The sequence below is a fragment of the Castor canadensis genome, chromosome 17 (genome assembly GCF_047511655.1).
Source record: "Castor canadensis chromosome 17, mCasCan1.hap1v2, whole genome shotgun sequence".
NCBI classification, from domain to species: Eukaryota; Metazoa; Chordata; class Mammalia; order Rodentia; family Castoridae; genus Castor; species Castor canadensis.
The window spans coordinates 55,411,935-55,426,198 of record NC_133402.1 but is presented as its reverse complement, the minus strand read 5'-3'; the positions used below and the strand labels follow the sequence as shown (position 1 = coordinate 55,426,198).

Here is a 14,264-nt window from a genome sequence, read left to right as displayed (position 1 = left end):
GGAGATCCCGCCTCTCAATAGAGCCTTGCTATGTTTGTCTTTTGTGTCTGGCTTACTTCACTAAGCACGGTGTGCTCATCCGCATCCATATTGTAGCATATGTCAGAACTCTCTTCCTTTTTAGGCTGAATAATATTCCATTGTATGTAGCACATTTTACTTATCCACTCATCCCTCAATGGATATTTGGGTTGTTTCTGCCTTTTGGTTATCATAAATAACAGTGGTATGGATGTGAGTGCACAAATACCCGTTCAAGTCTCTGCTTCCAATTATTTTGGATATATATATATATATATATATATATATAATCTCCAGAGTGGATTGCTGGATCATATGGTAATTGTACATTTAATTGTTGGAGGAGCCACTATTGTGTTTTCTACCATGGCTTACGCCATCTTATATTCCCACTACCAGTGCACAAAGGATTGTGTAAGAACCCGAAACAGGTCAGGCAGCCAGTTCAGCCTTTAGTCCTCAAAAAGCACATTTGGTCTTGAGGAAGGTGTAGGGCCAAGGTACTTGCCCATCACCCATTCTAAGAATTAGCACAGTCTGAGATGTGGAATTGCTCATCCATCCTGGGACGACAGCCCAGCGTCGTGTGGGCGTGTCTACCTGGCCCTGTGTAGCCTACCTCCCTCTGCTGTGCTTGGCCCCTCCCTTGCATCCTGTATGACTTTCAATATTAAGGTCACTGGCACAGAGAGTCATAGATTACAGACTAGAACCCAGATCTCAGGCCTCCAGTCCAGCTCCTCTAACAACTGCTGCTCTTGCTTCTCCATTGCCACAGGCACCTGCCCCTGGGGATCCGTGTGAGTCTGCCAGCACCACTCCTATCTCAGCGTTGATGGAAGCATTCCTGAGTGGGGTGGGGGGTGGGTCAGACAGTCCCTGTGTTTCTCTTTCAGCAAAAGCATTTTACAACTGAGTGCTTTCAGGCTACGGTGACTGTCCCGAGATTGGGAGCCTTGCATCATCCCGAGCTAGGGACAACCACCAGGCCTGCTTGCTGGCTGACAGGCAGGGTCCAGCTTGCCTGGCCCTCTTTCTGGAGCCGCAGTCTTCTAGTTTTTAATGGCCACCTAGGAATCCCCCTATCCATCCACCTATAGCTTCCTCTCCAAGGGAAACTGAGGCTCAGAGGGGTTTAAAAATTTGCTCAAGATTTCATAGCTACATAGGGATAAAATCAATGTCTCAACTCCCTGTACTAGTGTCTATTTCTTTTTATGACCCTAAATGTCAGCAAAACTCCCAGCAGCCAGGCCCTTTCCAGGCCACCTCCATCTGGGAGGAAGCAGATGTAAGGTCCTAGCTGCCTGCAAGGTTAGAGAGCTCCTGTGTTTGGATGTGCCTAGGGGTGGAGGAATTCCCCCCAAGCCTTGCTCCTCCATCCCTGAAAAGTGTGTGTTCTGTCTTTTCAAAGCTGCATTTCAGATTTGATTTCAGTATGGATTTTGAGTAAGACACTTGGAGGTACAAATTCCAGCTCTGCCCCAAACCAGCTGCTTATGTAGGGTAACACCTGTGATCAGGAGATGACATGTATCAGTCCTGGCATTAGTGTCTGGCCCCGACAGTCAATGGAAGTTAAAAAATTCTGGTGCTAGCCAAGGGCAGCAGCTCAAGCCTGTAATCCTAGCCACTTGGGAGGTGGAAATTGAGAGGACCAAGTTTCAAGGCCAGTCTGGGCCGAAACTTGAGAGACCCCATCCTCAACAAGTCTCTGTGTATGGTGGTGTTTGTATTCCAGCCATGTGGGTAGGCACAAATAAGAGGACTGGTGTCCAGGATGGCTCAGTCATAAAGTGAGACCCTATCTTAAAAATAACCAAAGCAAAGAAGGCTGGGGTGTAGCTCAAGTGGTAGAGCATCTGCCTAGCAAGCATGAGGCTAAGTTCAACTCCTAGTATCACCACAAAAAAAAAAAAAAAAAGAAAAGAAAAAATTCTGGTGCTGGGGTCTCTACAGTAGAGCCTGTGCATTCAAGAAAGGCTCAGAACTCCACAGGGGAGAGGAGATGTTGCATGGGGAAGAGTGGGCAGAGAAAGTCAGCCCACGTTTTTGCTGGCCTCAGGTCCACACCAGAAGGAAGGGCAATGGGATGAGACAAAAATAAGAAATCAGAGGCTGCCGAGCACCATGGCTCATGCCTGTAATCCCAGCTACTCAGGAGGCAGAGATCAGGAGGATCAGGGTTCCAAGCCAGCACAGGCAAATAGTTTTCAAGACCCCATCTCAAAAAAACCTATCACAAAAAATTGTGCTCGTGGAATGGCTCAAGTTGACCCAGCACTGAGTTCAAACCCCAGTACTGCAAAGCAAAACAAATGGAGGCTAGATACAGTGGGGTACAGCTGTAATCCCAGCTACTCAGGAGATGGAGGTAGAAGGATTACAGTCCAAAGCCAGCCTAAATGAAAGGACAAGACCCTATCAAAAACAAAACTGAAACAAAAAGGGCCAGGGGTGCAGCTCAAGTGGTAGAGTTGCTTGTAAGCACGAGGCCCTGAGTTCAGTCTCCACTACTGGAAGGAAGGAAAGAAGAAATGGGAGAAATGTTAAATTTTGAATGTGTTTACTTATGAGAACCTTTTTAAATTTAAATTTTCATTGCTTTATTTTAAAAGTATCATGTGAAGATGGACCTTATAATCCCAGCAGTTGGGAGGCTGAGGCAGGAGTACCACAAGCCAGCCTGTACTTCATAGCAAGACCCTTAAAGCAAACAAGCAAAAGCACCATGTGTTCATTGTAGAAAAATCAGAAACTATATTGAGGCAAACCAAAAGGATCAGCTCATCCATCCCCCAGAGAGCCTCAGTCCTGGGGAGGTTCTCACTGCAGAGTCAGTTATACACACAAGTTTTATAAATTAGGGATCATATCCTAATATACACCTCTAGTTCATTTTGTTCTGGTTGTTCTGGAGATGGAGGTCACACGAACTGTTTGCTTGGGCTGGCCTCGAACCGTGATCCTCTGTATCTCTGCCTCCTAAGAGGCTAGGATTATAGGTGGGAGCCACTGGTGCCTGGATTACATGTGGCTTACAGACTAATAAACTGTATCCTGCCCTAATTCTAAGAGGCTATGTCTCATTTCACCTTGAGGTTGGATTTCTCTGTTTGAATTCTACATTTGGAGGTGGGATAAAGGGCATGGAGTAGGAAAAAAAGGGACAGAGAGACACTAACCAGTGTCTGTGGTGCACCGTCTCTGCCCACAGATGGTGCCGGGGTCTAGATGATCTTCACCCGGACAGAGACTTTGCCTCATTTGCTTTTCCTGGATCAACCCTCAATGAGCAACAGGAGAGTCCTCTATTCCTGCGATTTCCAAATGTGTCTTGTACAGACCACCAGGTAGAAGACAAGCAGTGATGGGGCCAGGGTAGATAAGGACTCTGTGGGAGAGGAAAAAGGACAGTGGGGAAGGCAGAATCCCCCCTCCAGCCCCACCCATGCAGGACATCCCTGAACCCAAGAGCACTAGGCAGAATCCAGTATATGAGTTATTGATCGACTCACTTTTCCTCTCCATGGGACTTTGAGGCCCACCTAGGTCAGAACCACACCTGGGGGAGCCCTGTAAACGAGAGTTAAACCGGATGCCACTAATGTTGATGAACAGCCCCACAGAGTGAGATTGGTAATTTCATTGGCTTCCGTTGGCCAGAATGAGGCAGAAATAAAAGGGCTCTCATGGGGCTGGGCATAGTGGTGTATGCCTGCAATCCCAGCTACAAGGGAGACATAGGAAGGAGGTCATGTTCTGAGGCCAGCCCTGGGCAAAAACTCAAAACCCTATCTGAAAAATAAACTAAAGCAAAAAGGGCTGAAGGTGTGACTCAAGTAGTAGAGTGCCTGCCTAATGAGTAAAGGCCCTGAGTTCAAATCCCAGTACTGCCAAAAAAACCAAAAAACTAATGTCTTGGAAAGGAGCCCTCAAACTTCTCAAGGCTGTGGAGAGCCAACAATATTGAAGGTTAGTGTGGGCCAAGTTGAAAACAGAGGCTTGAAACCAGCTGCCCAGCCACAGGAACCACAGTGCCCACAGGCCACGGGAGGGTGACTGGGGCCCTTCCCTCACAGAAGGGCTTTGGGGTGCAGCTCAGCTCCCCCATCTGCAGTACTAAAGATAAAACTAGATGGTCTAGGAGAGCCTTCAGCTTCAGAAGATCTGTGATTTTTTTTTTTTTTGGCAGTTCTGGGGTTTGAACTCATGGCCTCATGCTTGCTAGGCAGGAGCTCTACCATCTGAGTCAGATCTCCAGCCCTCTTTTGTGATGGGTTTTTTCAAGATAGGATCTGGCAAACTAGTTTCCCAGGCCTGACTTTGAACCACGATCCTCCTGATCTCTGCCTCCTGAGTAGCTAGGATTACAAGCGTGAGCCACGAGTGTCTGGCTGGATCTGTGAATCTTAAAAGCTGACCAAGGATGAATATCTTTGGCAGATTGAAGACCCTAGAGGTCATGACCCAAGAAGGACACAACTCAGGCAGGAGTTGGCACCATCTTCTCTGGGTAACAATGAACTCTGTTCTGCTGAAGAGATGCTGGGTTTGGATCCTGAAACCCCTCCCCAGCTGGGTGGCCTTTTCATCAGGGCTGGAGGCCCTGCTCCCGCCTGCTTGGTTCTCCACCAGTGCCCATGGGGGAGAAGGAATGGACAGCATGTGAGAATGTTCCCTCTCCCACTTGGGAAGTCTGCTCCTGGAGTGGAGTGGGTCCACATCCCACCCACCTTTCTCCTACCTTTGTCTCTAGAGGTCCTCCTGCCAGCTAAGGACAAGGAATGATCTTTGGGGACCATGGACTATTTGCCAGCATGGCCTCTGGCTCTGGGTTGGCCTTTCCCCCCAGGCGTGGGAGGAAGGCCAGAAGTGGAGGCCAGCTAATGGTGACCAGTGGGTACTGTCATTGCAGGAAACAGCAGCCACCTCCAGACTGAGCTCTGTCAGAAGCACTGGCAGGATCTGCCCCTCAGTCGGTGCCAAAGCACCATGCAGGACACCCGGAAGGAGACTAGCAGCATGTGGGGACTGATGGTGATAGCCCAACTGCTGGCCGGCATTGGGACAGTGCCCATCCAGCCATTTGGAATCTCCTATGTGGATGACTTCGCAGAGCCCACCAACTCCCCCCTGTACATCTGTGAGTCACAGGCTTGAAGAGGGCTGTGGAAAGGGTGGCACTTGGTGAGGCCCTGGAGACTGAAATGAAGTCTGATGCTCTTTGCTCACAATCAGACAGACTTGTTATGAATGCTAGCCCTGTTATAGTCCTGGACAACTGGTTGACCCCAGGGACCCAAGTTCTTCACCTACAGGATGGAGCTAAGATTGTCTATGTGCTCTGTGGCTATGGGATTACATGAGCTAATGCATGTGACACTTGCCCTGTGTTGGGTGCAGTGTAGATTCTAAACCACCAGCAGCCACTGTTGCCATCTGGTCCTGTAGGCACAGGTTGAGGTGCATGTGTCTTCTCTGAGCTGTTGGCTGAGGGGCAGATGGCCAGCTGAATGCTCAAATCCTTCCCATACCGAGAACCCCCAGGGCCTCAGATCAGATGGACCCCACCTACAGGTTCTGTGACCCCACAAGTTCCTGCAGGGCCACCAGCACTGTACCCAAGGGAGCTTCACCTGTCAACACATGTGGGCTGGCATTTTTAAGATAGCATGGATGCCATTTCTTTCCAGGCCAGTAGGTCTCTCTGGCAGGTTTGGCTCTGTGTGTCTTGGCATCTTGAGTGGCCCTGGGAGATGGTACAGGCATGGGCTTGTTAGTACCAGGGGATATAGGTGACATCTCAGGAATTCTTTTCAGCTTGGAAGCCTGGGGATGCTGAACACGCAGTCAAACTCAGCCTCTTTCCTCTTGCTCCCATCTTCAGCCATTTTATTTGCCATTGCTGTGTTTGGACCAGCTTTCGGGTACCTGCTGGGCTCCGTCATGCTGCAGATCTTTGTGGATTTTGGCAGGGTGGATACAGGTATGTGTGCAGAGGACAGACATTCCCATCACCAGTTCTGTGGACCATCTGCCCACCTCCTGTCCAGTCAGGGCAGAGAACGAAGCTCTAATTTTGAGTTCTCATTGCCACCTCCCGATCCTGCTCACTTCCTTACTCCTGCAGTCTTCCAGACAATTAAGCGGACAGTCTGTGCCTCCCCTCACTAGGGCCCAGGCTGGATCCCTTGGGGAATGAACTGATGAAACAAACACACTTCTCACCCTCAGAAGTTTGCAGTGGGGCCAGGCATGGTGGTGCATATCTACAACCCCTGCATCTCAGAAGGCAGAGGCAGAAGGAACTCAAAGTTGGGGCCAGCCAGGGCAAAGTTAATGAGATCCTGTCTCAAAAACCAAATAAAAATAAAAGGATTGGGAGGGGTAACTCAAGTGGTAGAGCACAAGGCCCTGGGTTCAAACCCCAGTATCACACACACAAAAAAAATAGTTAACCCAGGAGCTGGTGGCACACGCCTATAATCTTAGCTACTCAAGAAGCAGAGATCAGGAGGATCATAGTTCAAAGCCAGGTTGGACAAAAAGGCTGGTGGAGTGGTTCAAGGTGTAGGCCCTGAGTTCAAGCCCCAGAATCACAAAAAAAAAAAAGTTCCCTGGATCTTTTATTTTAAGATGTTACTGATCATATATTTTTTTTTAGATTTAATTAAGGGCTGGAGGCATGGCTCAAGCGGTGAGGCCCTGAGTGCAAACTCCAGTACCAAACACAAACAAACAAAAAAAGATTTAATCAGAGCTCTTTTGAGGGGAAAAAGCAGCCCTACATAAGAAATGCTTACAGATTGTGCTTCACTTCCAGAAGCATGGATTAGGGTGTTTAACCACATGGGCGCTGGCACTGGGCTGCATGCATCTAACACCAGATCCATTTCTTAGTAGTCAAGGTATCTTAGCCACTGGACCCCATCTTTCTGGGCTTCCGTTTCATCTATAACATGGGGCCCATGACAGTAAAACAGACTTGCTGTAAGGCTCAGCATAAGCTTGATAAAGAGGTAACAGGTGTGAGTCAGAGTCTTCAAAAGAGGATATGGCTGTGTATCAGGGGCTCCCGCCTGTCATCCTAGAAACTTGAGAGACTGAGATTAGAAGGATCAAGGCTCCAGGCCAGCCCAGGCAAGAAAGTTTGTGAGACCCTATCTCAACAGAAAAAAACTGGATGTGGTGACACATGTCTGTCATCCCACCTATGGCAGAAAGCATAAAATCGAAATATCATCAACCATGGTTCAGGCCAGCCTGGAAAAAAAGCAAGACCCTATTTCCAAAATAACCAGATCAAAAGGGGTTGGAGGCGTAGCTCAAATAGTAGGGTGCCAGCCTAGCAAGTCTGAAGCCCTGAGTTCAAACCCCAGAACCACAAAGACAATAGAAGGGTGGGTGGACTGCCACTGGGTATCTTAGAATGATAAAATGTAGTTCACAGACACAGGCACAAGCACAGAGTTAAGCATTCAGGGATGAGTCCAGCAGGGCCTCTTGCCTTTGTGAGTATGTCCTGCCCCCGCCCCCAGTCTCTCACAAGACAGGGAAGGTCAGCAGCCTAGCAGAGGAATGGGCAAAGTGCTTTGGAAGTTCAAAGGCAAAAGAGAGCCCTCTTGTGCAAGGCAATCAGGCAGGGCCTCCTAGAGAGGTGAGCCATGACAGATGGGTGGAATTTCTACAAGCAGAGATTGAGGGAAGGCCTTACAGGTGGAGGAAACTGCCTGAACACAGCCAAGAGGGTGGAAGGTGTTAGCATGTGGGGGTGCTGTGTGAAGTCCCCAGTGGCCAGAAGATGTGCTAGAAGGCAGGGCTGAGTCAGACCCTCAGGGAGAGTCCAGCACACAGGACAGGGCCCGCCTATCTCACAAAGAATCCGGCAGGTGTTAACCCCAACCATGCTGCCAAAGTTTAATGCTAGATGAACCACAATGTCACCTGCCTCTACTTCAGATGAAAGTGGCAGATTAGATGTGACAGTGCACACCTCTAATCCCAGCACTCAGGAGGGTGAGGTAGGAAATGGGGAGTTTAAGGCCTGTCTGGGCTACACTGGGAGACACTACTTCAAAGAAAAGAGAAGCAAGAGGTGTGTGTGTGTGTGTGTGTGTGTGTGTGTGTGTGTGTGTGTGAGAGAGAGAGAGAGAGAGAGAGAGAGAGAGAGAGAGAAAGAGAGAGAGAAGAAAAAGTGGCAAGCCACAGGGAGTATTGTGCCTTGGGATCAAGCCATCTTTGCCTTCTTCCTGGCACTTCTTGAGTTTGGTTCCTGGTTCCTATACCAAAAGAGATCAGCAACTGAGCTCCCAGTCCACCCAGACAGTGCCCAGGGGCACCTCTCCCTGCAGTCTGGGGATTTTCTTATGTGCAGCCTCCTGTGCAGTGGTCTCAGGTCTCTAGGAAGATCAGAATGGCCTGGAGAAGGAATTTTGACTTGGCTGAGGTCCTAGCTCATGGATTGCCTTGTCTTCCTGGTGGGAAAACTGTTAACAAAACACCCCCTGATAGTTTCCCTTTCCATGCATTCACTCAGCACCACTTGTATTCTTTGGTTTCTCTTCAGCTACAGTCAACTTGAACCCAGGTGACCCTCGATGGATTGGAGCCTGGTGGCTGGGCCTGCTCATCTCTTCAGTCTTCTTGGTCCTCACCTCTTTCCCCTTTTTTTTCTTTCCTCGAGCAATGCCCAGAGGAGCAGAAGTAAGTTTCTGGGAGCCCATGACTCTACCTATAGGGAAGCATGGGGCTGGAGGTATAGCTCAAGTGGTGGAATGCTTACCTAGCCCTGAGTTCAATCCCCAATATGGAAGGAACAAAGGAAGAAAAGAAGAAAGGGAGGGAGGAAGGGTAAAAGGCTAAGTAGAAAATAAACAGCTGAGAAGCTATAGTAGGTTAAAATTCTGGGTGAAACTAAATCAAGTTCCAGGATGCAGGACTTCTCAGAGACTTTGAGAGGTGAATGTGCTGGTGAATTCCTCAAAGGTGGCACCCCCTCAGTGTTCACTTACCATGTTAGCATCTCAAAGATCAAGAGGGCTCCAGGGAACATTTGAGGAACACTGAGGTCATCTAAATTAGGCTAAAGAGTTAGAGTAAAAAAAAAAAAAACTGGGCAGGTGACCTGGCATGGTCAACTTTTGCATTTAATAGGGCCTTTGAGGTCTGTGCCTAAAGGATAGAGTGCGTAGGGATGTGTGAGGATGGGCTGAGAGTGGAGCATGTCGCCAGCAGGGTGACTTTCCATGCATGGTCCAGTCATACCTGCTGAGAAATAGAGCTTGATGGTTGGAAGTGGGTTGTATGAAATCTAAGCCTAGCTATGGGAAGAGGGCCAGGGGTAGAGGGCCTTGGTTTGTCCTGGGGAAGAATTTCTGAGGTTGGCAGCATGTCCTGGTGGTTTGGGGTTGGGTAGACCTGGATTTGAATACCACATTGCTCCTTATAAACTAGCTGAGTGATCTTATGCAAGATGCTTTGTTCCTAACTTCCTTTTCTTTAAAATACTCGAGATAATTAGAGTATCCGGGAAGGAAGTAGTGAGGGGTGAGACAGTGTGTGTGGAACTCTGGGAACCATGCCCAGAGTGGACTCTGAATGGGAGTGCCTATTCCTGGTGCAGAGTTCTCTGGAGAATCCTAACGGTGGCAGAGCTCAGGGCCCCACGTCACTGTGATGGTTTAAAGCACAGGCCTCTGGCTATAGTCTGTTCAGAGAGGTAGGTAAGGTCACTGAGGTAGTATGCCCAGAAGGTGCAAGCAAAGGGCTAGGACTCACCTTTGAACCCAGGGGGAAGCAGAGACATCAGAGAAGACACAGAAAGGGAAAGCTGAAAATAGGGGGTGTTCTAGACCCCAGAAACCCTGGAATGAGAGGACAGTGAAGTGTAGCCATGACAGGCAGACAAGGGGTGGGATCTAGGAAGACACAGTTGGCATTAGTCATGGGAAAGTTAGATATGAAATAATATGCCCCTAGGTATCATGGGAGGCATTGGGACAGATGCATTCTGGTCTGCCGCCAAGAAGTACAGGTGGTGTTTGCTTCAAGAGTGCATTCTCTCAATGCTCTCCCAATCACACACACCACTCTGGGGATCAAGGGCCCAGGGGAGGACCCCTAACACTCACCCCTTTTGCTGCCTTCAGAGGTCTCCTGCCATAGTGGACGAGGCAAGGAAGATGGAGGAGGTCAAGTCAAGAGGCTCCCTAATGGATTTCATTAAACGTAACTGACTGACTCAAGCAGCCCTGGGGGCTGGCTCTGGGTGGGTGTGATCAGGTGTGCAGTAAGGTTCAATCAGAACAGGTGGCCTGTAAATGGCTCTCCTCCATGGTGCACCTGCAGCTCAAAAGAGCTTCTGCCAAGGATCCTGGGGACTGCTTTACAGGTACCAACAGACCTAGTTTAGGTGGAGTCAGTCCTCACTCTACCCTGGGGTTTGGCTCCCACTTCTCCCTCCTCCAATCATATGGAAGTGGCACTCATGGGAGTTTCCACTGTTAGTTGTATTTCTATCTGCCCACCACCATATTTTTTAGGTGCATCCTCATTTTAGTCAGTCCATGAGCACAGGGGAGTCCCAGTGGCTGTAGTCCCCTAGACTGGCTGCTTTGTATTTTGGTGCCCTGGATTCTGCCCTGAGGAAGAGATCAGAGTTGTCTGGAGGGAAGAGGCATAGGGGTGGCCAGACTTGAGGTAGTCTTGTGATACTCCCCCCAAGGCCTGGCCCCTGATAGCAGTTTGCTTGCAGGCTTCCCTCGCATCTTCCTGAGGCTCCTGATGAACCCGCTTTTCATGCTGGTGGTCTTGGCCCAGTGCAACTTCTCTTCTGTCATAGCCGGCCTCTCCACCTTCCTCAACAAGTTCCTGGAGAAGCAGTATGGCGCCTCAGCAGCCTATGCCAACTTCCTCATCGGTACATCCAGAGGGCGCTGTAGGAACTGGGCGGCTCTACCTGAGGGAGGAGCCGGGCACTCTGCCGGCCATCCAGGGACAGCCAAAGTCCAGACCGGACACAGACAGGAGACAGGAGGGCTTGCCCAAGAGAAAGAATTTTAAGGATATTTTTCCTGGTTGGCAATCTAGAATGTTCTTGGCAGGTTTCTGGGGCCTCCTATTCTTCCATTCAGGAGTGGGTGGAGGCTGGGGCTGCCTTCCTCCCCATCAAGGGGCTGGAAGTCTGACAGCCTTCTAGCTGACATCATCAGGGCAACTGAGGGGAGAGAGAAGATGGAATTGGGGGGTAGGCAAAACACCCCCTGGGGTTTTTCCTCATCTCCAGGAATTTGAATACATTTGTTTGATTAGAGAGAATGAGGCCAGTGACTATCTACTCCAGTGCCTTTCAGGCCCCTCTGGAGATCTTTACAAAATGCCCTACTCAGGTCAATGAACCCAGAATCTACACAGGGCTGGGAGAGGGGTGGGAGCAGCATCTGTACTTTTAGCAGCTGAAGTTGAAAACCACTGACATGATCCCACCAAGTGCCTAAGTGAATGACTGGGCGCCATCCACAGGTGAAGTTGACCAGATGGATTTAGCAAGGTGGTCAGGGCATGAAGGTGACTCCCCTGTACCCCCTGACCTCTTTTGTGGCCCTGGGCTATGGGCTCCCCTCTGGCCGTCAGTCTCTGACTGACAGATCACTCTCGCCCTGCAAACCACATGTGCTCACAGTGAGGATGCAGTGAAGATCCAGGAAATGAAAGGTGCTTAATCAATGCACATTCAACCCACAACCCTTGAGTGCAAGGACACTACTTTATTCTTTGCACAGGCAAGGCAATCCTCTAAGTAAAGATAACTCTTGAGACATGCAATAAATGCTCAATTAATGTCAGCAATTACTATTATGATTTAACATATCCAGGGTTCCTTCATGATGCTATGTTCCCTTCTTGGTGGTCCAGCTCAGTGCACTCAGACCGGTTCCTTCTCACTATCCATAGGTGCTGTAAACCTCCCTTTTGCGGCCTTGGGGATGCTGTTTGGAGGAATCCTCATGAAGCGTTTTGCCTTGCCACTGCAGACCATCCCCCGCGTGGCTGCCATCATCATCACCATCTCCACTATCCTCTGTATCCCTCTCTTCTTCATGGGATGTTCCACCCCACCCGTGGCTGAGGTCTACCCTCCCAGGTAATGGGAATAATGGGTGTGGAGACCGTCTCCCCTCCCCTCTTCACTTGGATCTGATATTTCACATGGCAACATAGAAAAATAAGGTCTTAACTCATATATTCCATTATGAGAGAAGTTTGGAGTGGGCTAGAGGGTTACCAGCAATCAGAGTTAGGGTTCTGTTGTTTCAGAAGCACACAAAACTAATCAGTTTGGTTTTGGGGTGAACCTGAGCCTCAGGAACCAGGAAGTAAGCTATGTTTAGCATCAGCCCCAGGCCAGCTTGAATTACCAGGTCACTGAGCCACTGAAGAAAGACAAGGAGATTTGAAACGGCCTGGAGAAAAACAATGAGTGATGGCAGACGTGAAAAATCAGGGCAGGTGAGAAGGAGGGCAGATGAAGTCTGCCTTTTGGTTTGCAAAAAGCAAAGGGCTTTTGAACCCTGCAAGGGCAAGGATGCTGTTCATTTTTTCCTGGGCACCACCTTGCAACAGGCTTTGCTTTTGAACTTGGCCTAATGAGGTTGCAAGATTCGGAGATGCTGTGTCTTTCAGCCTTTCTCTCTGAAATAACCTCTTCTGTGTTTGATGGGTAAAGGAGAGGAGTGGTACAAGGGAAGCGAGGGCTCTCAAGTTGGGCAGTGCAGGTTGACTGACTCAAGAAAAGGTCTAGAAGCATTTTGGTGGCTTTCACAGGGAGTTCAGCTCATGACTTCATTATCAGACTGACTTGAGATCTGGTTGTGTGGCTCTTTACTACGTGGGGGATAGTTACTTACCTAATATTCAGTTTTCTCATCCATAGAAGGTGAATAATTAATTGTAAACTTACAATAAAAAGTCCCTGGATATTGTGCCCCTGCACATGAGCTGTCCCATAAATGGTAATGACCATCAGTGGTGTGAATTTAAGCAAAGCTCTAGACTGTGCTTTGTCAACCCCTGTTGCAAACTTCCCTAAAGAAGATCAGTAAGATTGGCCTGTGAAATCCACTTGGTTGAGGTTCATAGGGGGTGGAGTGACTGGAACAAATCCTACACTGACCCAGGGAACAGGAAGCCAATGAGAACCCCAATTACTTCAAGGGGTCCCAGCTTCTGCCTTCAGCCTGAGCCCAGCTGAAAGAGGAGGGAAGGCAAACATTGCTTGCAGCTTCCCTGGTTCATTCACTGATTCCCTCATCAAAGTCTTGGTCAGTTGGTTGTCTTGACTCTTAGTATGGCAAGAGATTCATCACTAACCAGGTCTTTCCAGCTGACTAATTGGTACACTTTGGCTCCAAGTGTCAGAAGAAATGGAGAGGACCATGTTGCCCGAACAGTGGCAGATCCATTGGTGGCTCACCTAAGCACAATTCAGATCCCAAGGTGGCACTGGCCCAAGTCAAACAGAGACACACAGGCACGTTAACTAGGCCAGGAACTTACACTGGACTAGAGTGTGGAGTTGTTTCTTGGTCTTGCTTTGTTTGACTCCTCGCTTCCTGTTTTGCTGGCAGCACATCAAGTTCTATACATCCTCAGCCTCCTGCCTGCCGGAGGGATTGCTCGTGCCCGGATTCTGTCTTCCACCCTGTCTGCGGGGACAATGGAGTCGAATACCTCTCCCCTTGCCACGCTGGCTGTAGCAATGTCAACATGAGCTCTATAGCCACCAAGCAAGTGGTAAGGGCAGCTGGGGTTCCAGGGACAGGAGGGGGTCTGTGTGACCTTGGAGCTCAATGTCACCTTCACATACAACTCCTTGGCCTCCTCTGGGCCCCACCCGTGCTCTCTCCACCTCCCTTGCCCCAGGATCATGACCAGAAGCCTGCAGCCCAAGATTGGCCTGTGTCCAACAAGTTCATTCTGAAAGCTTAACAATGCTCACAGCAGAAACAAGCCAAGCACTGCATCCCAACTGGTACTACAAGGCACCTCTGGGTCCTGCATTCTGGCAGCTTGCAGAGTCACGTAGACCAGTCCAAATAAATTGAGGGCAGCCAGCCTCTGTGAGATGGAATGGACAGTCAGAGTTGGGAGCAGTAGTCAAGGGCGTTTTCTTCAACTGTCAGCTCCCAGAGGTACCACACAATGGCTTGGGAGTCGTGCAGCTATTTCGGTGAAGATCTGGG

At 49.3% G+C, this 14,264-nt stretch overlaps 1 protein-coding gene across 1 annotated transcript in view; it reads left to right on the top strand.

Annotated features, from left to right (window-relative positions):
* The window catches only part of Slco2a1 (solute carrier organic anion transporter family member 2A1), an 83,217-nt gene that overhangs the window by 57,066 nt on the left and 11,887 nt on the right, over positions 1-14,264 (top strand). The window contains exons 4-10 of the mRNA XM_020165714.2: positions 4,940-5,167; positions 5,912-6,010; positions 8,591-8,727; positions 10,173-10,251; positions 10,778-10,942; positions 11,977-12,166; positions 13,650-13,815. Of these exons, the coding sequence (XP_020021303.2) occupies positions 4,940-5,167; positions 5,912-6,010; positions 8,591-8,727; positions 10,173-10,251; positions 10,778-10,942; positions 11,977-12,166; positions 13,650-13,815 (1,064 nt within the window). The remainder of the gene's footprint in view (positions 1-4,939; positions 5,168-5,911; positions 6,011-8,590; positions 8,728-10,172; positions 10,252-10,777; positions 10,943-11,976; positions 12,167-13,649; positions 13,816-14,264) is intronic.